Source organism: Achroia grisella, unplaced genomic scaffold, assembly GCF_030625045.1.
Source record: "Achroia grisella isolate CSIRO2021 unplaced genomic scaffold, CSIRO_AGI_Agris_v1 utg516, whole genome shotgun sequence".
In the NCBI taxonomy this organism is placed as follows: domain Eukaryota; kingdom Metazoa; phylum Arthropoda; class Insecta; order Lepidoptera; family Pyralidae; genus Achroia; species Achroia grisella.
This window is the reverse complement of record NW_026712909.1, coordinates 699,885-722,445: the sequence shown is the minus strand read 5'-3', so window position 1 is coordinate 722,445 and position 22,561 is coordinate 699,885. Positions and strand designations below refer to the sequence as shown.

Genomic DNA, 22,561 nt, shown 5'->3' with positions numbered 1-22,561 from the left:
CAAGTTTAATTGAAATTAATAAATTTACAAGAATTCAATAAGAACTACAACTGATATATACTGTAAATTGAGGTATAAAATCTTAGTAACAAACAATGTAAATGTGTATATATATTCATTATATCATAGTTTGTTATGCAAGATATATTACTGTATTTTTATCCTAATAAATTAAATTAGTCCTAAGCCATTCCTAAGGAATGACAATACGTGATTGGTATCACGGGCGTTACGTGTTAATGTGATTGTCGTAGTGCTGTTCAAAGGCAACTGTAGTATATATTGGCAACGGTTACCACTAACCATTAGGTTAACTGTAAGTTTGTTAGCCGTGCCGTTTTCATATTTAAAAAAAGTGCCTAAATTTATCTGTTCAAAATAATAATTACAAGACTGCATATAAAGCAATCATTCCTAGCTAAATTAGCTAATAAATAGCTAAATTCAACGATTTTTTAATTAAGACTTTTCAATTAGGATTAGGTATATACAATCAAAATCATAACGTTAAATTTGCATATAATAATTAGGTCATAAGTTATATATACATAGGTACCTACCTACATGTTTGATTTCTGAGGTACAGATAGGTACATTTTCATTAAATTGCTTAAACTAACTGGCTGCCTTATCATTATCTTAAATCAATAAAACACCACACACTTACTTCATGGCAACGCAAATATGAGCTCATTTTCTAAGAAAATCGCCTGTTTGTCTACTATTTAGGTATTTGGTTCACTTCGGCACAGGTGATTATGATTATATATCAACAAAGATTGGTAAGAAACTTTAATTTCATTTTTCTATTGCTATTTCAAACTTATGAATTATTTTATTTATTTATATTTACACTATTTTCTATAATCCATTTAAAAAATTAATTGAATAGGTAAGTATTTGGTACTTGGTTGTAATGACTACTTGGTTATAATTGTATTTATTTATTGATTTCTATTGTGTGATGAAACATGTGCATTGGTGAAGAAAGTAATATGAATAATATGCACCTATGAATAAGCATCTTCCATAAAAAATAACCAACGTAAAGTTACGTGTTTACTTGTTAGCATATTAACTTAGGTCAATACATAAAGAAATGAATAAAAAATAAGTTTATATATATTTATAAACATTTTAGGTGTTTTTCTTGTCCCGTTGTTAAAATTTTATAGTCTAATGACATATTTTTACTGAACGCTGAATTCATTAAATCATCTATTACCAACTGCTGTTCACCAGTCTGATCCTTAGAAAATATAATATTATTATTATTAGTATCATCATTATGAGTACCATGGGAGACTTAATTCTCTGATTTTCATCGTTCCAATATATTTCGGTAGAGGTTAGACTTAGGTATATATATATTTGATTGTTCATTACTGAATAGTATAAAAACTTGATAGTCATTAAACTCTGGATAATCCTCCATGTCCTTCAGGTTGCAAATGTCCTTCTTAATTACAAATTATAACATTCGGTGTTAGGAACGTCACAAGATTCACAGCTTCGAGTCACGCAGTTAGCCGCTCCTACATAGTAAACTGTTCACCACCACTACAAAATGACCTATACCCCCTCTCTTCCTTTTACCATTGATGGAAAACAATAGGCGAAGTATTCATAAACATTACAGGTCTTGTTTGACTGGCGCGGACAATGTTTTTAGTAGACGTACAGTCGAGGCCAAAATTACTAAATGTGAAACTTTATTTGAAGGCATTAAACACATAGATATGTCAAATTGGTCTTACGTGTGGGTGGCGGCAGGCCGTCTACTTTTGTATTCGCCAAAACAGACGTGGTGTAATAAATTGCACAACCAGTTACTGTTAAGGATATGTGAGGAATGTGTCATGTTTGTTTATTTTTGCTTTATGCAGAGTGGAGAGTATTACCACTTATACCTACTCGTATGGCAATTCTATGGCGATATAATAAAACATCCAGATGGCTAGACAAGTTTTATTAAAACAACCAATAAGTCCTGATTCAAATGTAGTGGTAATTTACTCAAAGCCTTTGATCTTAAAACCGTACAGATATTTAATAGATTGTGTCTATAACAAGTGCCAATTTGCAGATTATGCACAAACGGAACATAAACAATATACGTAGGCTACTCGAATATGCACTCACGCTATCGCACTCTTTATATTTTACTGCTTCTGAAAAGTAACTTATCTTTTCTATAGCAGTCTACATAACTAGCACAACAGCGTAGCTTATATTAATAAGATAAAATAAGATGCGGGTTGTTTTTTTGGAATAATATAATGATAATTCCACCTGACAATAATTGTATACCTACCGATAAAGCATATAAGGATGAGAAGAGTTCATCCATGAATTACGTCATATGGAGGTGGAGAAAAAAAAATTGTGAAATTTAGCATGGATGCCCAAATCTGGGAGCGGGTGTTAGGTTTTGTAACTTCACGTTTTGAAGTATCAAATGAAATTTTGACTAATAAAATAACACCAGTTGTGACAATGATGGGTGTAAATATACTGCTTGGAGGCAAAAATAGGGGTTATTAAAAATTACTGAAATTTCTGTTATGTAAATAGTATGAGCGTCCCGGATGCAACAATATTCCCCATTACTAGCTTTCGCGTGGTCCACTTTCTAATTCTAATTCTTTCATCACAACAAAAAGGACCATTGATTCTAGTGTCAGAAGTAGTCAAGAGAGTGTCACTACTATAAAACATTACCATAAAGTAATGAATCGCATACAATCTTTTCTAATACCCAACGTATGCGACTGTATAAATCATGCATATTTTTGGTAGGTGCTTTACCTATTTAGTGGGTTCAAATGTTATAGTGTCGTACGTCGGTGCGTACACATATAGAAAAGAGTAAATAACTGTACTTAGCGAGTTGAACGAAGCGCGTATTTCCCAACCAGTGAGCATTAGACCATTACCCTTCGTACGTTTGGCCCTTTAACTTGTTTACTTTAAGCGTTCTAACACGGCCTTAAATGAAACGAGGTGAGTTAATGAAGTGTTTATTTCCTATTCCAACCAGACAACTTTATTTCAAAGTAAGTGTCATCGTAATCAGATATGCTAATTAAATACACCGCTTTACCAGGCTACTCTATTCTATATAAGTATCATAATTATAAGATGAAATTGATATTACAGTCATAATAAATTATTTCTTAGCAGGTGACGATAGAAGCGAGTGATCTTCTTCTTGAACAACTTTATTCTTGTGACGACGCCGAATTCTTCCTAAGTCACGTGTCTTCTCTAAAAAATCGTAAAAGTGATTTACGGGGTCTAGCATACCATATCCCTGCTCAGCCTTACCTAGCCATATATGTCCATTAGGATCAGTCAATGATAAAGGGCCAAGGGGCGAATTTTCAACAAATGTACAGGACAAGAGGCTGCCGTCTGGATAAAGGTATTTCCCGGAACCATCGTAACTCCAATCTCTGGAAGAGCCTTCATATTTAGAGCCGTCGGTAAATGAAATTACAGTCTCTTCATTGGCACCCAGGTTGTCACCATCCCATACACCGGTATATACGTCGCCTTCAATGGTGGTGTAAGTGCCTGGACCTGTAATGATGATAATTAATTTAGAGAAATATAGTATACATTTCTAAGTAATATCAAAGTAAGTATTTCATAAGTAGATATCAAACTAACCTTTCCATATAATAATAATGATAACCTCACTACAATTCACTAGCGCCATGTAGTCCCAAGGTGTGTTGCGTTGTAGGTTTTACACAACTGACAGAAAAATTTAAAGACATTTTATGTAAATACATACATAACATACATAGAAAAAGCCCAGAAAAATTATAATTTAATCTAATTAAAAATCCTACTTATGAATACAAATATTTGTAATTGCATGCGATAAATCGAACCCGCGACCATTGGAAGTAAAGCGGTGTGATCAACCGCCAGACCACCGGGGCTATAAATAGATGTGTAGAGAAAAAAAAAATAATTAAACATAGGTAGATACAAACTGAGAACAGACAAAACCATTCTGAAAGATTTTTTGAAAATAAAATGATGACAATATTTAAACTGTACATAGAAGACATACTAACTACAATCTGTACTAAATACAAGATAAAATAACAATCACAGCGCAACGTTTCTCAGTAGGCATGCACCTACCTCTATTGAGCGGAATCGGTTACGATACGGTACATTAGATTTTAGATGATAACGAAACAATTTGTGGCATGATATACATTGTTTGTTAACAGGATATTGTAACTATTGCGATACTATATCCTGTTTAAATAACATATTAACTACTAGCTGTGCCCGCATTTCATCCTCATGAAATTTATAGTCTATATATTATAAGCTAAATTGCTAAAAAATTCTTCAAAATCCGTTCAGTACTTTTTGGGTGAAAGAGTAAAACACATCCATCTATCCATATGTCCATCCATATTCACTAACTTTCACGTTTATAATATTAGTAAGTAAGATTATTTGCCTCTTGAGCCCTGCTAAACCTTCAAAGATGAACTTAGGTCCATATAGGTAGGTATTAGTACCTACTCACATTTTAAAATACGGACCATACCTATATCTAAACAAGAAAATATTTTTAAAAAAAGTTGTGTTATGTTTACCATGCATTTTAACACTTCTGTCCTTTTTTTTAGCTTCAAAAAAGCCGTCATATGTATCCCCCGTGAGATGTTGAAAAACACCTTGGTCCTGTACTACGGGTACCTCCTTCGCGGGCTTCTTTGCTTCCGTGGACTGCGACTCGAAATCCGTTATATCAGTCATCTTTGTAAGCTGAGAATATTAAGGAAATTAACACTTTATTTTATTAAACATTGGTTGGAATGTACCTATTTTATTTTTAATTTATTAAATATTTCTCTGTCTACCCCAAAGGACTAGTATTGAGGAAAGATGTGGGCAAAAGTCGACTAGGTCGGTACCCAGTTTTGAACTAGGTATTTATGGCATAAAATACTTAATATAATGACTGATTCACTGAAGTTTTTAGTCTATAATCAGGTCGTCGTTAATTAGTACTATATATTATTTTAATAATAAACTACTTAGTGATTAGTAGCCGCGTGCCAACCTGTCCATGACACACCGTGTGCTATTTTTTCTGCACGCAAACTTTCATCTGACCGTGACCTAACGAGGTTTTAATGATCTATAATATTAGGAATAATTTATAAGTTCAACGTATTTATGTTTCAATGTGTAAATATCATATCAACATAATATTATGTTTAATTTCGAAATTAATAAAAAGTTGACCTGGTGGATAGCAATAAAATAAAAAATGTGGTAGGTACATTTTTTATTTCTTACCCTTACCACATATAACATTACATACCCCTTACCCTTTGACTTGCAAACTTCATGCACCACGAGGATAAAACCTGCTGTTACTGGACAACAAAAACCTGTATGAGCATTTTCGTTCGATTGGTGTCCTTAAACCAGAGTCGTGATGCTAAAATTTCAGAATTTGTCAAATATTATATATAAGGTTCTTCCTGTAAAGAAAAACGCCGACCTACAATAGTTACAAAATTCTTGAAACCCGGAGAGTACAATCTTATCTGCGAGAGAGAGAAGTTTATAGATTGCAAAGAGAACAATCTTAGCAAAGATATCGCATGATACAGAGGTCTTTTTTTAGTTATCTGATAAAATACAGTTAAACAGTTAGAGAGAAAGTATCATTGTATTAACCCATTATCGCCTAACCCCCACACATAGGTCTCTCCACTTAAGCAAAATACGAATATATAAATATAACGTAGTCGTGTAACGCGACTTCGCCTCCACTAACTTGTATTCTTTTTGTACCCTGTTATGTGATTATTTTTTGAGATAAAATAGCCTATATCCGTGATCGGGATTCAATCACGAAATGTACTACAGCAAGATGTTTTCAGATGCATATTCACCAGTTTAGTCGCGTAAAAGTATAAAAAAGCTAAAAAACAAATCCACTTTAGTTTTATAATATTAACATGGATAGTTTAAATAATTATAATAAATTAAACACAACATTTAATAAACAAAATATATTCCGCTACGGTCGATATAACATCTGGCAGTATATAAAAGTCTAGACAGTAACAAGATCTTGTGGCAAACAGTAAATAATGTATCATCTACGTTTGATTAATGCAGCAAAAAATATCGATCATTTTAAAGGAAAAAAGAATAAATAAAATCGATATAAATCAAGTAGATCTCTACTCTATAACAATAACAATAGCCGATACTTATGAATATCACAAAATGCGTATAGTTTGACCAAGTCACTTGTAAATAAATATTTTGCCTTCATGTTACACATCACAAAGGAGGTAAAGTCTCTCTTTATTATATCATTTACAACAAACATCTAACAAGAAATTACTATTGATAACTAAATAAAACTATATTTTTTACATTATTCCACCATCATTGGTTATGCATTCATTGTACGTTCATTACTTAGTTTACTAAATAAATAATCACTTAACAACTTTAACAACCGCACGTCCTTCGTAGTAAGTAGAACAGATCAAACAATCAAATGTTAGTAACTCACGAAGGACAAACACACAAACTTTAATATTTAAGTAACTTACAATAATTTATGGAATCACTTTACTGTAACACACTGTTTATTTATAAATTGTACTCACAATGATGAAAATATACCAATTGGGAAATACAACAATGTAATTAGAGAAAAAAATACATATCTGATTTTGAATATGGAATCTCTAAGTGGCTTATCCTCCGCTTTTTAACAAAATATTGAAAACACCTAAATATTCAATCATTACAATTATTGTCTTTTTTAATTATGAGGGCGATACGAATTGACGATGTACTGAAATATTCTAATCTCAATTTAACTGTACAAATATACACATTAGAAAAGTATTTGACTTAGTCAACACAATTCTAGCCGACTTCAATGTATACATTTCTGATAACATCCTTCATAGGCAATTAAGTAAAAAACTGTTAGATATTATTCTAATTAATCATCAAATTCCTATTTGTTGTTAGTCAATTCCATTTCTACATTATAATATAGGCGGGGTCTTCAAGGTTTTTTCTAAATTCTTTCATCCATTGCGCGCCGATCGCGCCGTCAATCACTCTGTGGTCCGCCGATGCAGTGAATGAGATGAATTTCGCCGTCCGGAATCTAAGACATAGTTAGAAATATATTTATATATATTTCATAACACAAAAACAACACTTCAGGTATTTTCTTGGGTTTAATAGTAGTTAGAATTAGAACAATACGATTTATCGTCTTATATGTGCACGAAATAATTATATGTTTAAACTGTCCATTTTTTTATAGTAAGTGTTAACACAGAATCTGCAGATTTTGTCAAACTAAAGAGGAAACGCCACTAACACATATATGTGTTTGTAGCGCTCTCATGCATAAACGAAATATCTCCTTTGGAAATTTTACATTCTTTCCTGAGGAGATATAAAATATCGCTCCTAAGAATACCCTTCAATTCTTGTCCCTGACGGGTCTAGGTAGCGGACTTTGAAAAGGGCGAGCACAATAGATCTATGTAGGTCGTAGTGCTACAAGTCCATGCACCCGACAATAGTCCAAATAAATCAATAAAATAAAATAACATAGAATAACAAAATACATCAACGCCTAAGTTTATTGTTATATTTTTATTTTAATTATGCATCCGTTTTAATACATAAATTATTTTGTTCAATTCTGCTACAATTAGAATATGTGAGACTCCAAATATTGCGGAAACCTGGCTACTGGCCTTCCAGTAGCAGTGGCCAGGTTTCCGGTTCATGTTATGAGCGTAAAGTTAATTAAAATGCAAACTTGTTTCCAAATATTAAAAAAAATCTATTAATACAAAAGAAGGTTTCTATTTACCTCATAAATTAAAATTTGAAAGACAATATATTCCGTATTACGTTAAACAACATACTGTTTAAGTGTAACTTTAATAGTGTGTTGTTTTTAATTAGTTTGAAATTATATTATATTGAAACGTAATTGTGTAGACTAGTTTCATTTGGCTATTTGGATCAAAAAAAAATTTTAACGAAATCATGAATTCATGCAGAATGCGAACTAATTTATGTGGTTTATTTATGGACTATAACGATAGTTGCAGGTTTACAGGCATTATAATAATAATATCCTAAGACAATTCACACAGCGCCATCTAGTCCCAAGTTATACTGAAATTGTGTTATGGGTACCAGACAACTGATATAAATACATAGACAAACTCGTGAATACAAATAATTGGACCGTCCCCCGCACGGTCCAATTATTTATATTCACGTGCGGGGAATCGACCCGACAACTATCGGAAGTAAAGCGGTGTGCTAAACCTCAAGAAATTGATACATTATAGGGTTTTTTATTAGATCTTCTTGTCAAATAAACAGTATATGTTGACATACCCTTCTGGAATACTCTTATCGGCAATAACCATGTCTTGCAGACCACCACACGCCAATATTAATGATTGTGGAGGGTTGATGATAGCATTGAACATTGTAATACCTAAAAACACATTATTATGTTAATAACTAGTACATGCCATTTTTAGGATCCCTATTTCTAAAAATAGCCCAAGCACTCTCTGATAATGAGCTTATTGTAGGTAAATTAATCTTTAAAATTAAAATTTAAAGAAATATTTATAATATTATTAATGTCAAATATTTTGTATTGTAATTTTTTTGCCTACCGTCCAGATCAGTGTACAGATGCAATTGAGAAGAAGTTGTAAGAAACTCAACTAAATCTCTTAATCAGTTATAGTTATCAGTTATGTTTTGAGTATATCCATTATAAACAAAACATGAAATTTTATATTTGTTATTTTGTTTGTAATATATATTACAGACTAAAAAGTAATCTGTGAGGGTACCCCTGTCTCATTTATTTCAGCCACCGCTATTTGTGGTAGGAGGCAAATTCGGCATTGAAATTACAAGTAAATAACAAGAGGCATGACATCATCCAGTCCATGACAGCCCTCTGGAGTAGCAACGCAAGAATGTTATCACGGGTGTCACATGAGAACATACAATCATGTTCATGTATATAGGTGGTTACCACTTACCATCAGGTGGGTCATCAGCTTGTTAGCCCATTAAAATTACATAAAAAATTACATTCAATTTAATCCATTAAGATTAAATTGAATAATGTAACCAAATTAACTTACCATACATTCCAAGATTTGAAACAGTTACAGTGCCGCCTTGGTATTCCTGTGGTTGTAATTTCCCATCTTTTGCTTTCTGTGCTAATTCTTTCATAGATCTGGAGAGGTCGATGATGCCTCGCGAATCAGCGTTGAACAATATCGGGGTTATTAGGCCAGCTGGCGTGGCCACAGCGACACTAACATCCACATTTGAAAATCTAAAAAGAAAAATAAATATTAAAATAAATTGTTCCAGAAGAAGAAGAAAATGTTTTTGTCTGTCATATTTTTTTAAATTACTCTTGTTGGTTATGAAGTCATGATTCCCATGACTGCGCCCACGTTTACATTTGTTGTACGCCATCTATTTTCGATAATTAAACGACATAAGTAAATGTGAAGCAATTATAAAAGCCCACCTATTACTTCATTAACTAATGAATTAACAACAGTTTATGGCGTATTAAAAATTAATAAAAAATAAAATGCAAATCACATTTATCCTTGACATCATTATCTTAAATTTTATTAGTTACATTCTGTGAAAATTTCATCCTTATTCCTCCAGTATCTTTACATGGAACCAAAACTCACAAAAACTTACAAATGTAGAGTTTTCGCTACGTCTCAACATTATAAATTCATTATAAAGATAATGTAATTTGTGTAACCCCATTATTCAAAAGAAATTTTACCTCTTCTTAACAATAGAAATATTTAGAAAATATAGATTCGATTATTTAATTTTAAACTATCAAGTTTAGTAATTTAGTTATTAATATAGTTAAACGGGTTTTAACACAATAATTTTATAGTACATAAAGGTATTTATCCATCTCTACGTTTAAAAGAGGTTGCACTAGCCATAGTCACGACCTAACTAATAGATTAAATAGTAAAATTCACTCACTGTCTTATGAATGTATCCTGCCAGTACGAGTTAACTGTTGGTATTCTCTTGCATGCTGCTGCTACTGCTTTCACTATGAAATCATTAACTGAAACCTGTAAAAGAAAACTCAATGAAACAGAGTCTTTCGCATTCTCCTAGGAGGGTTAACGTCTTGGCCCCCAAAAATAAAGAAAATATTTGAACAACTTATACAGAGGAACCGAAGTCAATCTAAATATTTCTGTCCCATATTTTTGCCGGAAAAAGGTGTCATTACGTGATTCTTGGATTCACTTTGAAGGATGACATATTAAAAGGATAAATAATTTTACATACAACTGTTATGAAAATATTTTTGTAACTATTTAAACTAAATTGATTATAACAACATACACTCTAAATAAAATATAAAATAAAGCATTTGAAAAATGTATGTAGTAACTATTCGGTAAAACCATTAAACTACAAAACTAACCTTTACACCAGCTTTCTCTTCCTCGAGCCTTTCATTGACTTTTTTCCTCAACGCTATTGTCTTTTCAACATTCACAGTCATAGTAAGCTGATAATGGGGTATGGTCTGCTTTGCATTGCTGAGACGCTTCGCGATGGTCTCCCGCATACCAGACAGCGGGATGTCCACGTAAGAGGCCCCTGGTCCGGGCGTGGGAGCCTGAACCGTTGCAGGAGCGTCAGCCTCCGCCGCCGGTGCGCCTGCGAGATCGCCGCTCTTCAGTGACCCATATAGTCCAGAACCTTGCCCTACAGTTGGCATGAAATAATTATAATAATATATTATAAATAATTTAAATTCAATATAATTTGAAAATATTACGTTAAAATAAATATTTATGTCATACCATCCGTTAAGGGCATTATTTTTAAAGATACTTCATTTTTCCAATTTTCTATTACTGCATAAATGGACTATTTTCGGAGAATAGGTCTTATATGGTTATTGTAAGCTGTATTTGCTTTTAGGTTCATTATTTTTGAGAAATACGAACCGATTTGTGCTGCCGTAACATTAACCATACCGAAATAATTTGATTGAATATCATTTATATATATCTATATCTATTGTAGTAAAAGTTTCTTCTCATCCCAGATAAAATTATGGTTTTATGATTGGGGTATCAAAAACGAATTTTATTTATAAAACCTCACATGTGAATGGACGTGTTTTTTTGTTGAATGAATCGATAATTAGCGTTTACATCAGCATTCCTATGCCCTTATAATATTTACAAACTAGTTAAGGCGTTTAAAAGCGTCTGCACTATTATTTAGAAGAGAAACAGAAAAATTATATTTAAAAAATATAAAAATTACTATAATTTAATTACAGATTAAAACTTCGTTGAATAATTTAAGTTGTCTAGTACCTACTGATAATTTAAATTATATTTAGTTTAATTACAAACTATCAATTATGTAATAGATAAGATAATAAAATTAATATTATTAACACATCTGCAGAAACTAAATATGTAGTAGCATTGGTTATGCTTTTACTATCTACGTGAAAAAGATTACAATCACATCATCACGCTTAGTGACAATGATCACTGAACAACATGATATTGTCGTGATATGCATTACATAAATTGGAAAGGAGATAAATATTTAACACATATAGAACATCAATAGCACGCATGAACATAATTAACACTTCTGTGTGACATCGATAAAGGATTGAAAATGTTTATGATAAATTGTCTTTAAATATAGATAACAAAGAAGTCTAATCTTAGTTACTGACATAATATAAAGCACTACTATGAATAACTATTCAATGTGAGTGATTATTAGTAATATTCCTAACAAATAATTTTGTTAGTTAATTTTCAATGTCAGATAAAACTTATCAATGAATACAGTATATTTTGACCATTTTAAAATATTTTTGTAAAAATTACATATTTGAAAAACTAAGATAAGTTTTTTTATCTGTAAATTGAAAAACATGTTTTTACCGTGAAAGCAAATGAGTTCTAGAATAAAGCATGACATTCACCTCCGAGACGAATTTTCTTGAGTTCGGCCAACCTTCTGGCCATGGGGCTGGCATAGACCCTACCTTCTGCGGCAGGGGCGGGGGCTGATGGGGCAGGACGAGCCACTGGAGCGGCCGCAGGAGCCTTCGGGCCCTTCGAGGCGGGTGCCGACGCAGGGGCGGGTGCTTCGGCTGCCGGTTTTTCTGCTGTGAAAATAGTTATTTTGTTTTTAGTGTACAATAATTTGAGGTAGACACTTTAATTGAAATAAATCTATAGGTCTAGTCCATAATTAACCCCTAGATTTATTTCAATTAAAGTGAGCAGGGGTGATCTCCTGGTCCCAAAGTGTTAATTTTTTTCGTTGTAGAGTGACCCACAGGTGGGCATGCGGTCTTTAACGTGTTAATGATCGCATGCCCACCTGTAGGTCATCAACAATAGGTTTTGTAAAGAAATTTCATACGTTAACTTATTTATTGTTATTTGCGAACGTGAGTAAATATAAAAATTCGTATTTCAGGTATGTGCTAAAAATATGAAAAGCGACATATAGAAGATGTAATAAGAATATAGACATAATAAATACAGAAAACTAACCTTTTTCTGCCGCCTTTGGTGTCGGGGCAGGGGCTGTAAATTAAGTATAATGTTAGTAGATTCATGCTTCATGCATATTATTTATTTCCATTACACACACATTTAATCTCTTTATTACAAAGGCACCTTTATATGAAATAATAATACCTTATTGTATAAGAAAAAACTATTACATGTGTTGTAATATGTGTATACATTTGATATTCATCATTAGTATTAAGGGTAATATATTTTTAACATTTCATGCGTCATCTACCACCTTCTGTTTTTTCTTCTCTACCCAAAGGTTGTTAAAATCTTCAGGGACTGAGTTATTACAAGCAAACTTGTTTACTAGTTGTTAAAAAAAAAATATAGAAAACATTGCGTAAATTATGACCAATGGTTTTCCATGCTGCATTATTGCATGCATACTTTTATTTACAATATTAAGGAAAACGTTTTGTGAATAATGGTCTCACAGGTGGGACTAATAATGTATGATCATAAGTTATGTAGTAAATAATTTAGATCACTTACAATCATCTTTGAAGTCCTTAAATGCTGAAACATCCGCCTGACTCTCCACAATGATGCACAGCAACTTGCCCACTGGTACACCTTTTGTACCAGCTGGTATCAATATTTTTGCTAAATACCCCTCTTCGGGAGTTTCAAAACCCATTGTGGCTTTGTCAGTTTCAATCTCACAGAGCAGGTCACCTAAATCACAAAATATATTTTAAGTCTCCATTTAGTTGAACACAGGTATAAAGCACAATTAACTATTAAATATACTAAACATGTGTTTGCATCTTACAGGTACAAAGTTGTTTAACTTTTTATTATAATATGTAAAAATATTACTCTAATATATATATATATATATATATATATAAAGTACTCTGTGATATTCAATAAATATATTTATTAGGGTATATTCATTTGTATTGCTGCACTCTATCTTTTTGTTTCTATAATATTTCAATGTAATGCTTGCTAAAAATTACTAATTTAAATTTACCACAGAGATAGGTTGAAGCCATGAATTGACATTGAACATAATGTGTACAACAAAAATAAAAGGATAAAAAAAATTACCTTCATTGAGTTTGTCACCTTCTTTCTTCTCCCAGCTAATTATAGACCCACTTTCCATAGTAGGAGACAGAGCTGGAAGGTTCACTTTTATATGTGATGGAAAACTTGAATATTGCCTGGTTGCAGAATTCCATTGTAGCGTTATTGGTACTGTCTTGCATTTTGAATTTGATAATAATCTGCATCAATATACAATTGCAATAATAAAGATATATAAATATTAACAATTTTGTAGGTAGCTTAAAAAATTTGTAACTAATTTCTATTTATTACAATTTTTTTTTTTCTCTTTTCTTATCTGCAATCAGTCCCGGAACTATGATCAGATTTTTTGGGTGTGGGATCTAAGAATGGAGTGTCCACCCCAGCGGGCGAATCTACTCCTAACATAAGCATACTGCAAACATTACACAATTTCATTCTTTTTAGTCGCTTGGGGTAAAGTATTTGTAGTAATTGAGCAGCCAGTTGATTCAGGTGGTCACATAGTAGCTTTTTATTTTTTTTCTTTACAATTGAGGATCTCCTCCTTTACTGTCATTTATTACAATTAAGTTTATTTTTATAAACTTTATATATATTTTAATATTCATGAAATAATAATTTGAAATGTTTTTCCTGAAGACTGGTTTACAACTTTCATAATAAACGGAAAACATGTTTCACCTCAAGTTTTGGAATTTATATTATGGAAAATTTGAAATTGAAGTTTATTTATTACACATAATAATTTACCATTAAAGAGTATTCATCTATTTATAGTTATTCAAATGATTCTAGTTTAAGTACAAAAAGTAAAGTAGCTGTATTTTATCCGAATCAAATAAAGAATGAGAAATAGTTTTAAACTTTTATTTTCTAAAATAGTCAAAATATGTAATTAAAACTACATTAAGAATTATATTAAGTGTCATTCTTAATGGAAAAATCAATTTATTAAGAATGTAGAGAAGAGTAAGTGATTAATGTATAAAAAGAGTATGAGGCTTACACTAGTAGCGGAACAACCTAGCCTAGTAGGAATGTGAAAAATAAAACTATTAAATGTTTATAAGATTATTGTTAAAACAAATAAAACAATCTGTATACTGCTGATTAGGTAGTAATTACATGGCCTAAGGATTAATATACCTAATAATGTTTGTCTTGTGATATAAAGAACATGAAACGCTGGAGTCGGTCTGTGTGTAAAGATGTCAGTTTTCAGAATCGGTGCTGCATTTTGGTTATGCAACAGGCACCGCAAAATTTTATTGTGAATAAAGTACATTTTATATTAACATAATATTAGTAGTATACAGTCAAATTTATAATTTTGAAGTAATCACAATTAATATGTCAACAAAGACATACTTTTACGATACTCACTTATTTGAGTGTTTCCTCCTTGCCAATTCTGTGCTTATGCATCTCGTGATATTGGATCGTACAGCTTTCTTCAGTCCACTGTTTAAAACTCGAGTCGGTGCAACAAAAGTTCGCAACATTTTTGATTTGAAATATAGCTGAACCTAGCCGTCCAGGTAATCGGGACGGTTTTTTATTCAGTAAGATCGACCTTTTACAATTTTGTAGGTCGTTGAATTCGTTAATCATTGATGAATGAAAAAATGTCAAGCAAAGTGTCAAGTCAAAGTCAAACTGAAACAACAAACAAAATTTAAACGGTTCAAACTTTTTAATTTAATTTGTAATACCTTACAATTCCAGTTAAAACATTTTTGCCCCTAAACTTTTCTGGCGTAAATGAACAAATTCTGTCAACTTCAAAAATCGAAATTGTTAAATATTAGAATAAAATTATGGACTGTCGTTTATAAATTAATATTTATTTGTAAAATTATGTGTACATTTAATTTTACACAAATATATTTTAGGCGTCTGATCTTAGCCCTATTTGGGAACAATGTCTGAAAAGATTTACCAAAGATCTGTGTCTATTGTCACTGTCAGTTGTCAAAGTCAGTAGTATCTCCTGTGATTTAAGTTCACTGTTTTCTTTTCTTTGTGTCAACTCTAGTGTTTACAGGGGTTATAAAAATGGTGAGTTTTAAATTATGAATTATCTAGGTAATCTTAACATGTAACTAGCATAGAAATATATTTTTATTCTGTTTATTATAGTAATAGAAATATCTTAATGTTATTTCATTGAACGGTTTAATGAAAACATGCTATTTTTTTATTCGGCTGAAATGTAACCTACCAATAATTTTCTTTAATTTCAGGCCAAGCGTACCAAAAAGGTCGGAATCACTGGCAAATATGGCACTCGTTACGGTGCCTCACTTCGTAAAATGGTCAAAAAGATGGAAGTGACCCAGCACGCAAAATACACTTGTTCATTCTGTGGAAAGGTTTGTGAAAAACTAAATAATTTATGTACTAACTAATAACGCACTGAATAGTAGTTTTGATTTAAGTAAAGAACCGCATAATTGAATACTCAGTATATTAACACTGAATATGTACAATATTGGAATGTAGACTTCAATTTCTTCATTTAAATATGTAAGTGTACTAGAAGCTGTATTGTGAAAAAAATATTGTATATTGCCACATGATACTGTCAGTTGACGAAGGAAAAAATGTTATTACAATTGTAAGTTTACTGACATCCCTTGTTCAAATTCAATATTTACATTGGGATATACTTTGAATCTTGTCACAAGTAAACAAATCAGTAAAAATTGTACCTTTTATAATTTATACTGCTTTCATTACATTATATATTGTACCAGTCTTAGTAATTGCTAATTAATTTACATAGAATTCTTTAACATTTTAACAAATCCATTTTGTAAGTAGATTGTGAATTATTATGTATCAGATGATTACTGTATTAAACTAGATGTTTAAGAACAGCATTTTTAGTTTATTATATTATAAATGTATTAGAGATGAATACACTATATTATTATATTTATAAAATAATGATATAAAACATAAGTAAGTTTCCTGCTAGTTCTTCTCAACTGAAGTCTCTAGCCAAACTGAATGTGATTATTTATAGCAATTAAAAAATATGATGTGCATAAATAGCTAAATAGATCTATGTTGTAATCCGGTCTCCCTTGTAATCAGACATGTTCTATTATTTACTATTGAATATTTTTTTGTCAATTTTCGCTTATGCATGACTGAACAAGTTTTAACTTGTATGCATCACCACTGTTGTATTCGACATGTAGGGTTTTTTATTGTGATTGCTTGGTTCAAATTTGACTACTTACATGTGATGAAGATATTGCAATATAGCATGTGTTAATTGTTTACTGTTTATTTATTGTGTATTATGTATCAGCTCATAAGTGAAAGAACAAAACACTGACAATTGAAAAATAAATATGATTTAGACCACCTAAATCTACGAAATTTGGTTGTTGACATACATAATGAAGTATGATTTGTACTTTATGAGTGCATATACATTATACAAACATAGAGTCTTATCACTGGATCTATAATTTGTCAGATTACAAGGTACTCTTTTGTAAAACAAAACTTGACTATAGGGGACCCTTAGGCAGTACTCTATAATCCGACAAATTCGGTAGTCTGACACTGCCCTGCAAAACATTTGTAGGATAACCAGGGGTCCACTGTAGTTAAATATTAAGTCTTAGAATTTAAGTTACCATAATAATATTATTTAAAGAACCTATAAGATTACTTTCTTACTCTCTCTTTCCCACTTTACTATATTAATATTATAAAAGTCAAGTTCCAGAGATTTGGTTGTACAACCAAAGACAAGCAAATGTCTGGAACTACTGGTTTGGATCGAAAAATCTTTTTGGAGTTGGATACCCCTTTTATTAAGGAAAGTTATAGGCTATATATGATGTTATCATGCTATTGCCAATAAGAGTGCAGTATGTTTTTTTTTTCTCTAAATTAATTATGACACATTGTTACTGTTTTAGGATGCAATGAAGCGCTCCTGTGTCGGTATCTGGTCATGCAAACGGTGCAAGAGGACAGTTGCTGGGGGTGCTTGGGTATTCTCTACAACAGCTGCATCATCTTGCCGCTCAGCTGTGAGAAGATTACGTGAAGTCAAGTAAATCTGACATTAGAGTAAGATAATAAATTTAAACAAAAGTTATGTTTTTTATTTCTACCTAGTTAATATGGAAGGCCTGAGTAACAGTTAACTACATATTTAAATCTTATGTTATTATGATTAATCTTGAATACACTTAATATATTATTTATTATAATAAAACATAATAAATTACTACAATATTTAATCAGCAACTACTGTTTAGAATAGCACATAAAAACACATTTCAGTGTGTAAATATATAGTGTGTCCAATACTATAAAATAGCTAATACTATATTTTAGTATTTCAAACGATGAGATATGTAATGTGATTAGTAATTACTCCCACAGAAACAAAATAAAAACAATGATTATTATAACATATTTATTCAAACGTTATATAAGCTAGTGCATCACAATTTAGATATAAAAATATATTTTATATTAGAACAATTATTTTATAGCACCAGTACATATTCATAAAAAGTAGGTATATATTAAATTATATTCTAATTAAGTAATATTTATTACCTAATTAAAAATCTTCAAAGTGGTCAGTACGTGGAGGTTCAAACCAGGACCTTAAAAAGTAACACTTGAGCAATCATTTACTAGCATTGATCCTACTCAAAATCGCATTACACAATTTATTTACCATATTTTAAAATAAATAAATACTTTAACATAACAAATTGAGTTATCTAGACACAAATAAATGTAAATACAGATGAGTATATATACATATCGTCGGTTAAATAGAAAAATGGCAGTATTCAAAATGTAATTTTTTTTTACAAGACAAGCATTTAAATTTTTTTAAATATTTTTCCTTTAAAGTTTTAAATTTACACAGAAGTATTATATGATTTTAGAAGTATTTAGATAATGATTAAGACGGCGTGGTTAATTAAATTGACTTATATAAAAGGAGGCAATTTGAGCTTCTAATTTTGAAAAATGTCATTTTTATATTTAATCAACAAAACACAAAACAAAACATTTTCCTGGCACAAATTTTTGTATAGTGTGGGATCAAACTTGCTATCATCAGGATGGGTTGTTTGTCTAAGTAGGTAGACAATAATAGTAATGGACATATTATGAGATTTAATATTTCAAATAGTCTACAATGAAGATATGGATATTAAGGTACTTAATTGGTTGTCTGTAGTGTCTGATGCTTTTATAATTTTCAATCTAATGGTAAGATATGGTTGATTTTACTTATCATGTACACACATTGTCATAAGACCCATCAGATATCTCTTGCTACTATAACAATTCCAATTAAATTGGCGGATTGGTTACTACCCCCACTAGCTTTGGGAATTGTTTCACTGATTTTAATATTGTATGGGCTCTGTCGTATAATAGGTAAATAGGACATTTATTAAAAATTGTAAATTAACATTGACTTAAATGGGCCGTTCATTACCATGCACTACCAATAGTTGTAACAACAGGCTGTGTCTCAAAGGCAGTTTGCCTTTCATTTTATACATTACAATATATTTCCACACATTTGAAATGTCTCAAAATTTTAGTGGATAACAGAATGATAAAATAAAATCTATGACAATACACCTACAGTAGGCACTTATACCAAAAATACTTTATCAGTTAAATAACATTTGTAAACAATACAATATATTTGACTATATCTTAAGTACTGCTTTTTTATGCATGTAAAAGTAATAATTCTTTGTCTTGTATTCTTTCAGTAGGTACTATTTTATATAGTAAAATTACAGTACACAAGTCATTAAATTATATATTGACAGACCCAATTATAACATAAATATAAATTGAACATAAACCATGTTTAATGAATCACACATTTTTTCAAATAGTAATCTAATTTATTTTTCCTGCACAAAATATGTATATAACTATATAGTGTCTTTTTTACACACTTACTTCTATAGATACATTAGATTATGTGCCAAACAAGTAAAATACAACCTATAAAATATATGGTTTGCTCTATTTAAAAACGTCTTTAAAACGAAAATATCATGTACAGTCCCTATGGGCCATCTTTTTTTGGCATTTTGCTGCTCTACTCTGATATTGTCCCCAACTTAATTAAGATTAAGTAAGTTGTTAAGTACCTAATTAGTTTCGAAATATGTTAGACAAGTTTGTGTTTCATTAGATAATAATAAAAGAAAGCTACTTAATTTACAAGATTTAAATAATATATTTTTAACATAATATTGTATTCAGTCACCTAGATCACTATCTTTGTCACCTATCACATCAAGAACAACAAATGCTGCACCCAAGAATGCTGTACCAAGCAAATCACCCAGTGCAGTTAAATATGGTATTGCTGAATTATCTGGGTCCATACCTAGTTTCCACATCCATAACACCATATAATGACTTACAGTTAACAACAATAGCACCTGGAGCAAAGCTGCAGACATGTAGATTAAAATGAATACAGGAGTTAAACTTGTGTGACCGGCCCTCAAGTAACCTATTGTGTACAAGAATATTAACTGGCCAGGTATCACCATTAACAATAAAAGTTTTGTTGTTTTACCTAATACTGAACTTTCTTTTTGACCTGTGTGAAGGGATGTTGACAATCTGGAGGCATGCACTGCAACCATATTGCCTCCTATTCCATTTATAACTAATTGGAATACAGCAACACCTTTGTACTTAGATACTGTATAGTCCAAAATTAACCCTCCAGCACTACTTATAACCATAGCAGACACCACAGGCACCCATCCTTCGTCCAATGCTTGCTTAGTAAATTGATTTTTCCATGCAATATACCCACAAACTGGCACTAGGCCTGCGCCAACAATGATAATAATAGACGGTAATATCACACTTGTGCCAATAGATGAATATAAAAGAGATGCAATCCAAGACAATAATGCCAAGGTTGTTAAATCTCCCAGACTAGCTGCTATTGGAGTTGCAATATTATCAGGATTAATGTATAACTTTCTTGAAATCACTATTACACCAATCATGATGAGTCCTAGGACGAAACTAGCAAATGATGCAGTGAGGACACTTGAAGCGCACAGTAATAATGCATGGTGGATATCAAATTCTCCATATGGAATCCAACCCATGGCAACTGCTGCCATTGCTGCTAAGAAACCAACAAGTACAGCTTGGCACTGAATTAAACATAAATTGCCTATGACTAATGCTCCTAGACTTGTTTCTAGGTGACCTAAGTGAGCATTGGTGGACAACCGTGATGCTAATGTCATTTCTAAATTTCCCTTCAGTCCAAGTAGAGCAGGTACTAATATATATACTTCTGAAACTTGCTGGAAAACATCCCAATGCTGCACCAAGTCGAGCAATAAACTGGCCGCCACCATACCAAACCCGGCGAGTAAAAACGACACAAACATTTGTACACCAGCCACCCAAGAATTCTCTTTTGAATACTTAATGTCCGGTGGCTTATTCTCATTTGTGATGAGCCTGTAGCCATCCGGATTCACGTTCTGGTCACTAGTGCACTCAGGAGTCCTCATAGTTTTAGTATTATTGTTCTTGCTTCTGTTCATAGTCACAAATAAGTATCAATAACAATATTCTTAAAAAGTTGGTTAGTGATTATATTGTTCTATGTAAGCTATCACGTACTGTTAGGCTTTATGATACGAAATTAGCCTAACGTACGACTCCCGATAATAAGACAAAAATAGAACTGCCTCGTTTAAAATATATTACGTTAAGATTAATGAAATTGATCTGACAGTACGAGAGTCATAAACACAGAACAAAACAATAATGTACAAGTAAAAAATAATCAGTCTCTGTATTGGTTAATTATAAAGTATTCTTATTGTCTCCGTTCAATGATATTCACTCACTTTATCTGCTTTATCAGTTACGTATTTGGCACTTGCTTTAGTTTTATTGTTTCAATTCTATTTTTCTGACTATTCTAAACGTTAATTCAGTTCAGTAAAGATTTATGATTGATCAGTAATCGGAAAAAATGTAGCACAGACTAATTAGAAAAATGTAGACAACAGATCAGAGGTAGGAATTAAAAAAAAAATTATGGAGTAATTATTTATTTATTTATAAATAAATTGGAAAGTTTCGCAGATCGTGATGATCCCAAATCAAGGCAAACCTGCACACTAAGCACATTCTTATCGGCCAATTAGTTTATTGCCAATTTTATCGAAAGTATGCGAAAAAGTTTTATTTGCCCGGCTAATTCCGGCTCTCGAAGAACTTAAAATTATCCCAAATCACCAATTAGGATTCCGTCCACAGCATTCCACCATCGAACAATTACACAGAGTCTGCAACAAAATAAGAACTTCCATGGAACAAAAAGAATATTGTGCAGCTGTATTCCTTTACATTCAGCAGGCATTTGACAAGGTGTGGCACAAAGGGCTTCTATATAAAATAAAAACTCTTCCCCATTCTTTCTTTGAGGTTTTAAAATCCTACTTACATGGTAGGATTTACCAAGTAAAGGAAGAGGATGTCTGCTCAGAGCTGTATGAAATCCGAGCTGGTGTACCTCAAGGATCTGTGCTGGGACCATATCTATACACTTTGTTCACTGCAGATCTACCGATGACTAACAATGTCACAACAGTTACATTTGCAGATGGATCAGCTATTTTAGCAAGCCCGAGCTACAGTGATATTACAAGTACAACTTGACAAAATAGATGGATGGCTGAAGAAATGGAGAATTAAAGCTAGTTCCACTAAATCCTCACAAATCA

The 22,561-nt window shown here is 31.6% G+C and overlaps 4 protein-coding genes across 8 annotated transcripts; 1 reads left to right on the top strand and 3 right to left on the bottom strand.

Annotated features, from left to right (window-relative positions):
• Positions 1-3,029: 3,029 nt before the first annotated feature.
• On the bottom strand, positions 3,030-5,113 carry LOC131847230 (radial spoke head 1 homolog). 3 transcript variants are annotated; one of them, XM_059196729.1, is made up of 3 exons: positions 5,073-5,113; positions 4,629-4,800; positions 3,030-3,582 (listed from the first exon to the last, which is right to left on the bottom strand). In XM_059196729.1, exons 2-3 carry the CDS (start codon positions 4,789-4,791, stop codon positions 3,170-3,172), a joined length of 576 nt encoding a protein of 191 aa, XP_059052712.1. In that variant the 5' UTR covers positions 4,792-4,800; positions 5,073-5,113; the 3' UTR covers positions 3,030-3,169. The 3 variants fall into 3 exon arrangements, with proteins under 3 accessions (XP_059052712.1, XP_059052713.1, XP_059052714.1); XM_059196730.1 differs by lacking the exon at positions 5,073-5,113 and adding an exon at positions 4,896-4,980; XM_059196731.1 differs by lacking the exon at positions 5,073-5,113 and adding an exon at positions 3,673-3,759 and having other exon boundaries at positions 4,629-4,709.
• Positions 5,114-6,253: 1,140 nt separating this feature from the next.
• LOC131847145 (dihydrolipoyllysine-residue acetyltransferase component of pyruvate dehydrogenase complex, mitochondrial) lies at positions 6,254-15,475 on the bottom strand. 3 transcript variants are annotated; one of them, XM_059196618.1, is made up of 10 exons: positions 15,144-15,475; positions 13,776-13,954; positions 13,215-13,397; positions 12,696-12,728; positions 12,116-12,301; positions 10,574-10,812; positions 10,117-10,211; positions 9,225-9,424; positions 8,452-8,554; positions 6,254-7,189 (listed from the first exon to the last, which is right to left on the bottom strand). In XM_059196618.1, the coding sequence occupies exons 1-10, from the start codon at positions 15,260-15,262 to the stop codon at positions 7,060-7,062; spliced, it is 1,467 nt and encodes a 488-aa protein (XP_059052601.1). In that variant the 5' UTR covers positions 15,263-15,475; the 3' UTR covers positions 6,254-7,059. The 3 variants fall into 3 exon arrangements, with proteins under 3 accessions (XP_059052601.1, XP_059052598.1, XP_059052599.1); XM_059196615.1 differs by having other exon boundaries at positions 10,574-10,860; positions 15,144-15,473; XM_059196616.1 differs by lacking the exon at positions 12,696-12,728 and having other exon boundaries at positions 10,574-10,860; positions 15,144-15,473.
• A 236-nt stretch (positions 15,476-15,711) lies between these two features.
• LOC131847188 (large ribosomal subunit protein eL43) lies at positions 15,712-17,879 on the top strand. Its single transcript, XM_059196672.1, has 3 exons — positions 15,712-15,818; positions 16,004-16,132; positions 17,702-17,879. The coding sequence occupies exons 1-3, from the start codon at positions 15,816-15,818 to the stop codon at positions 17,840-17,842; spliced, it is 273 nt and encodes a 90-aa protein (XP_059052655.1). The 5' UTR covers positions 15,712-15,815; the 3' UTR covers positions 17,843-17,879.
• A 353-nt stretch (positions 17,880-18,232) lies between these two features.
• LOC131847174 (solute carrier family 41 member 1-like) lies at positions 18,233-21,831 on the bottom strand. The gene has a single exon (XM_059196654.1). The coding sequence runs from the start codon at positions 21,368-21,370 to the stop codon at positions 20,045-20,047; it is 1,326 nt and encodes a 441-aa protein (XP_059052637.1). The 5' UTR covers positions 21,371-21,831; the 3' UTR covers positions 18,233-20,044.
• Between the last annotated feature and the right edge of the window lie 730 nt (positions 21,832-22,561).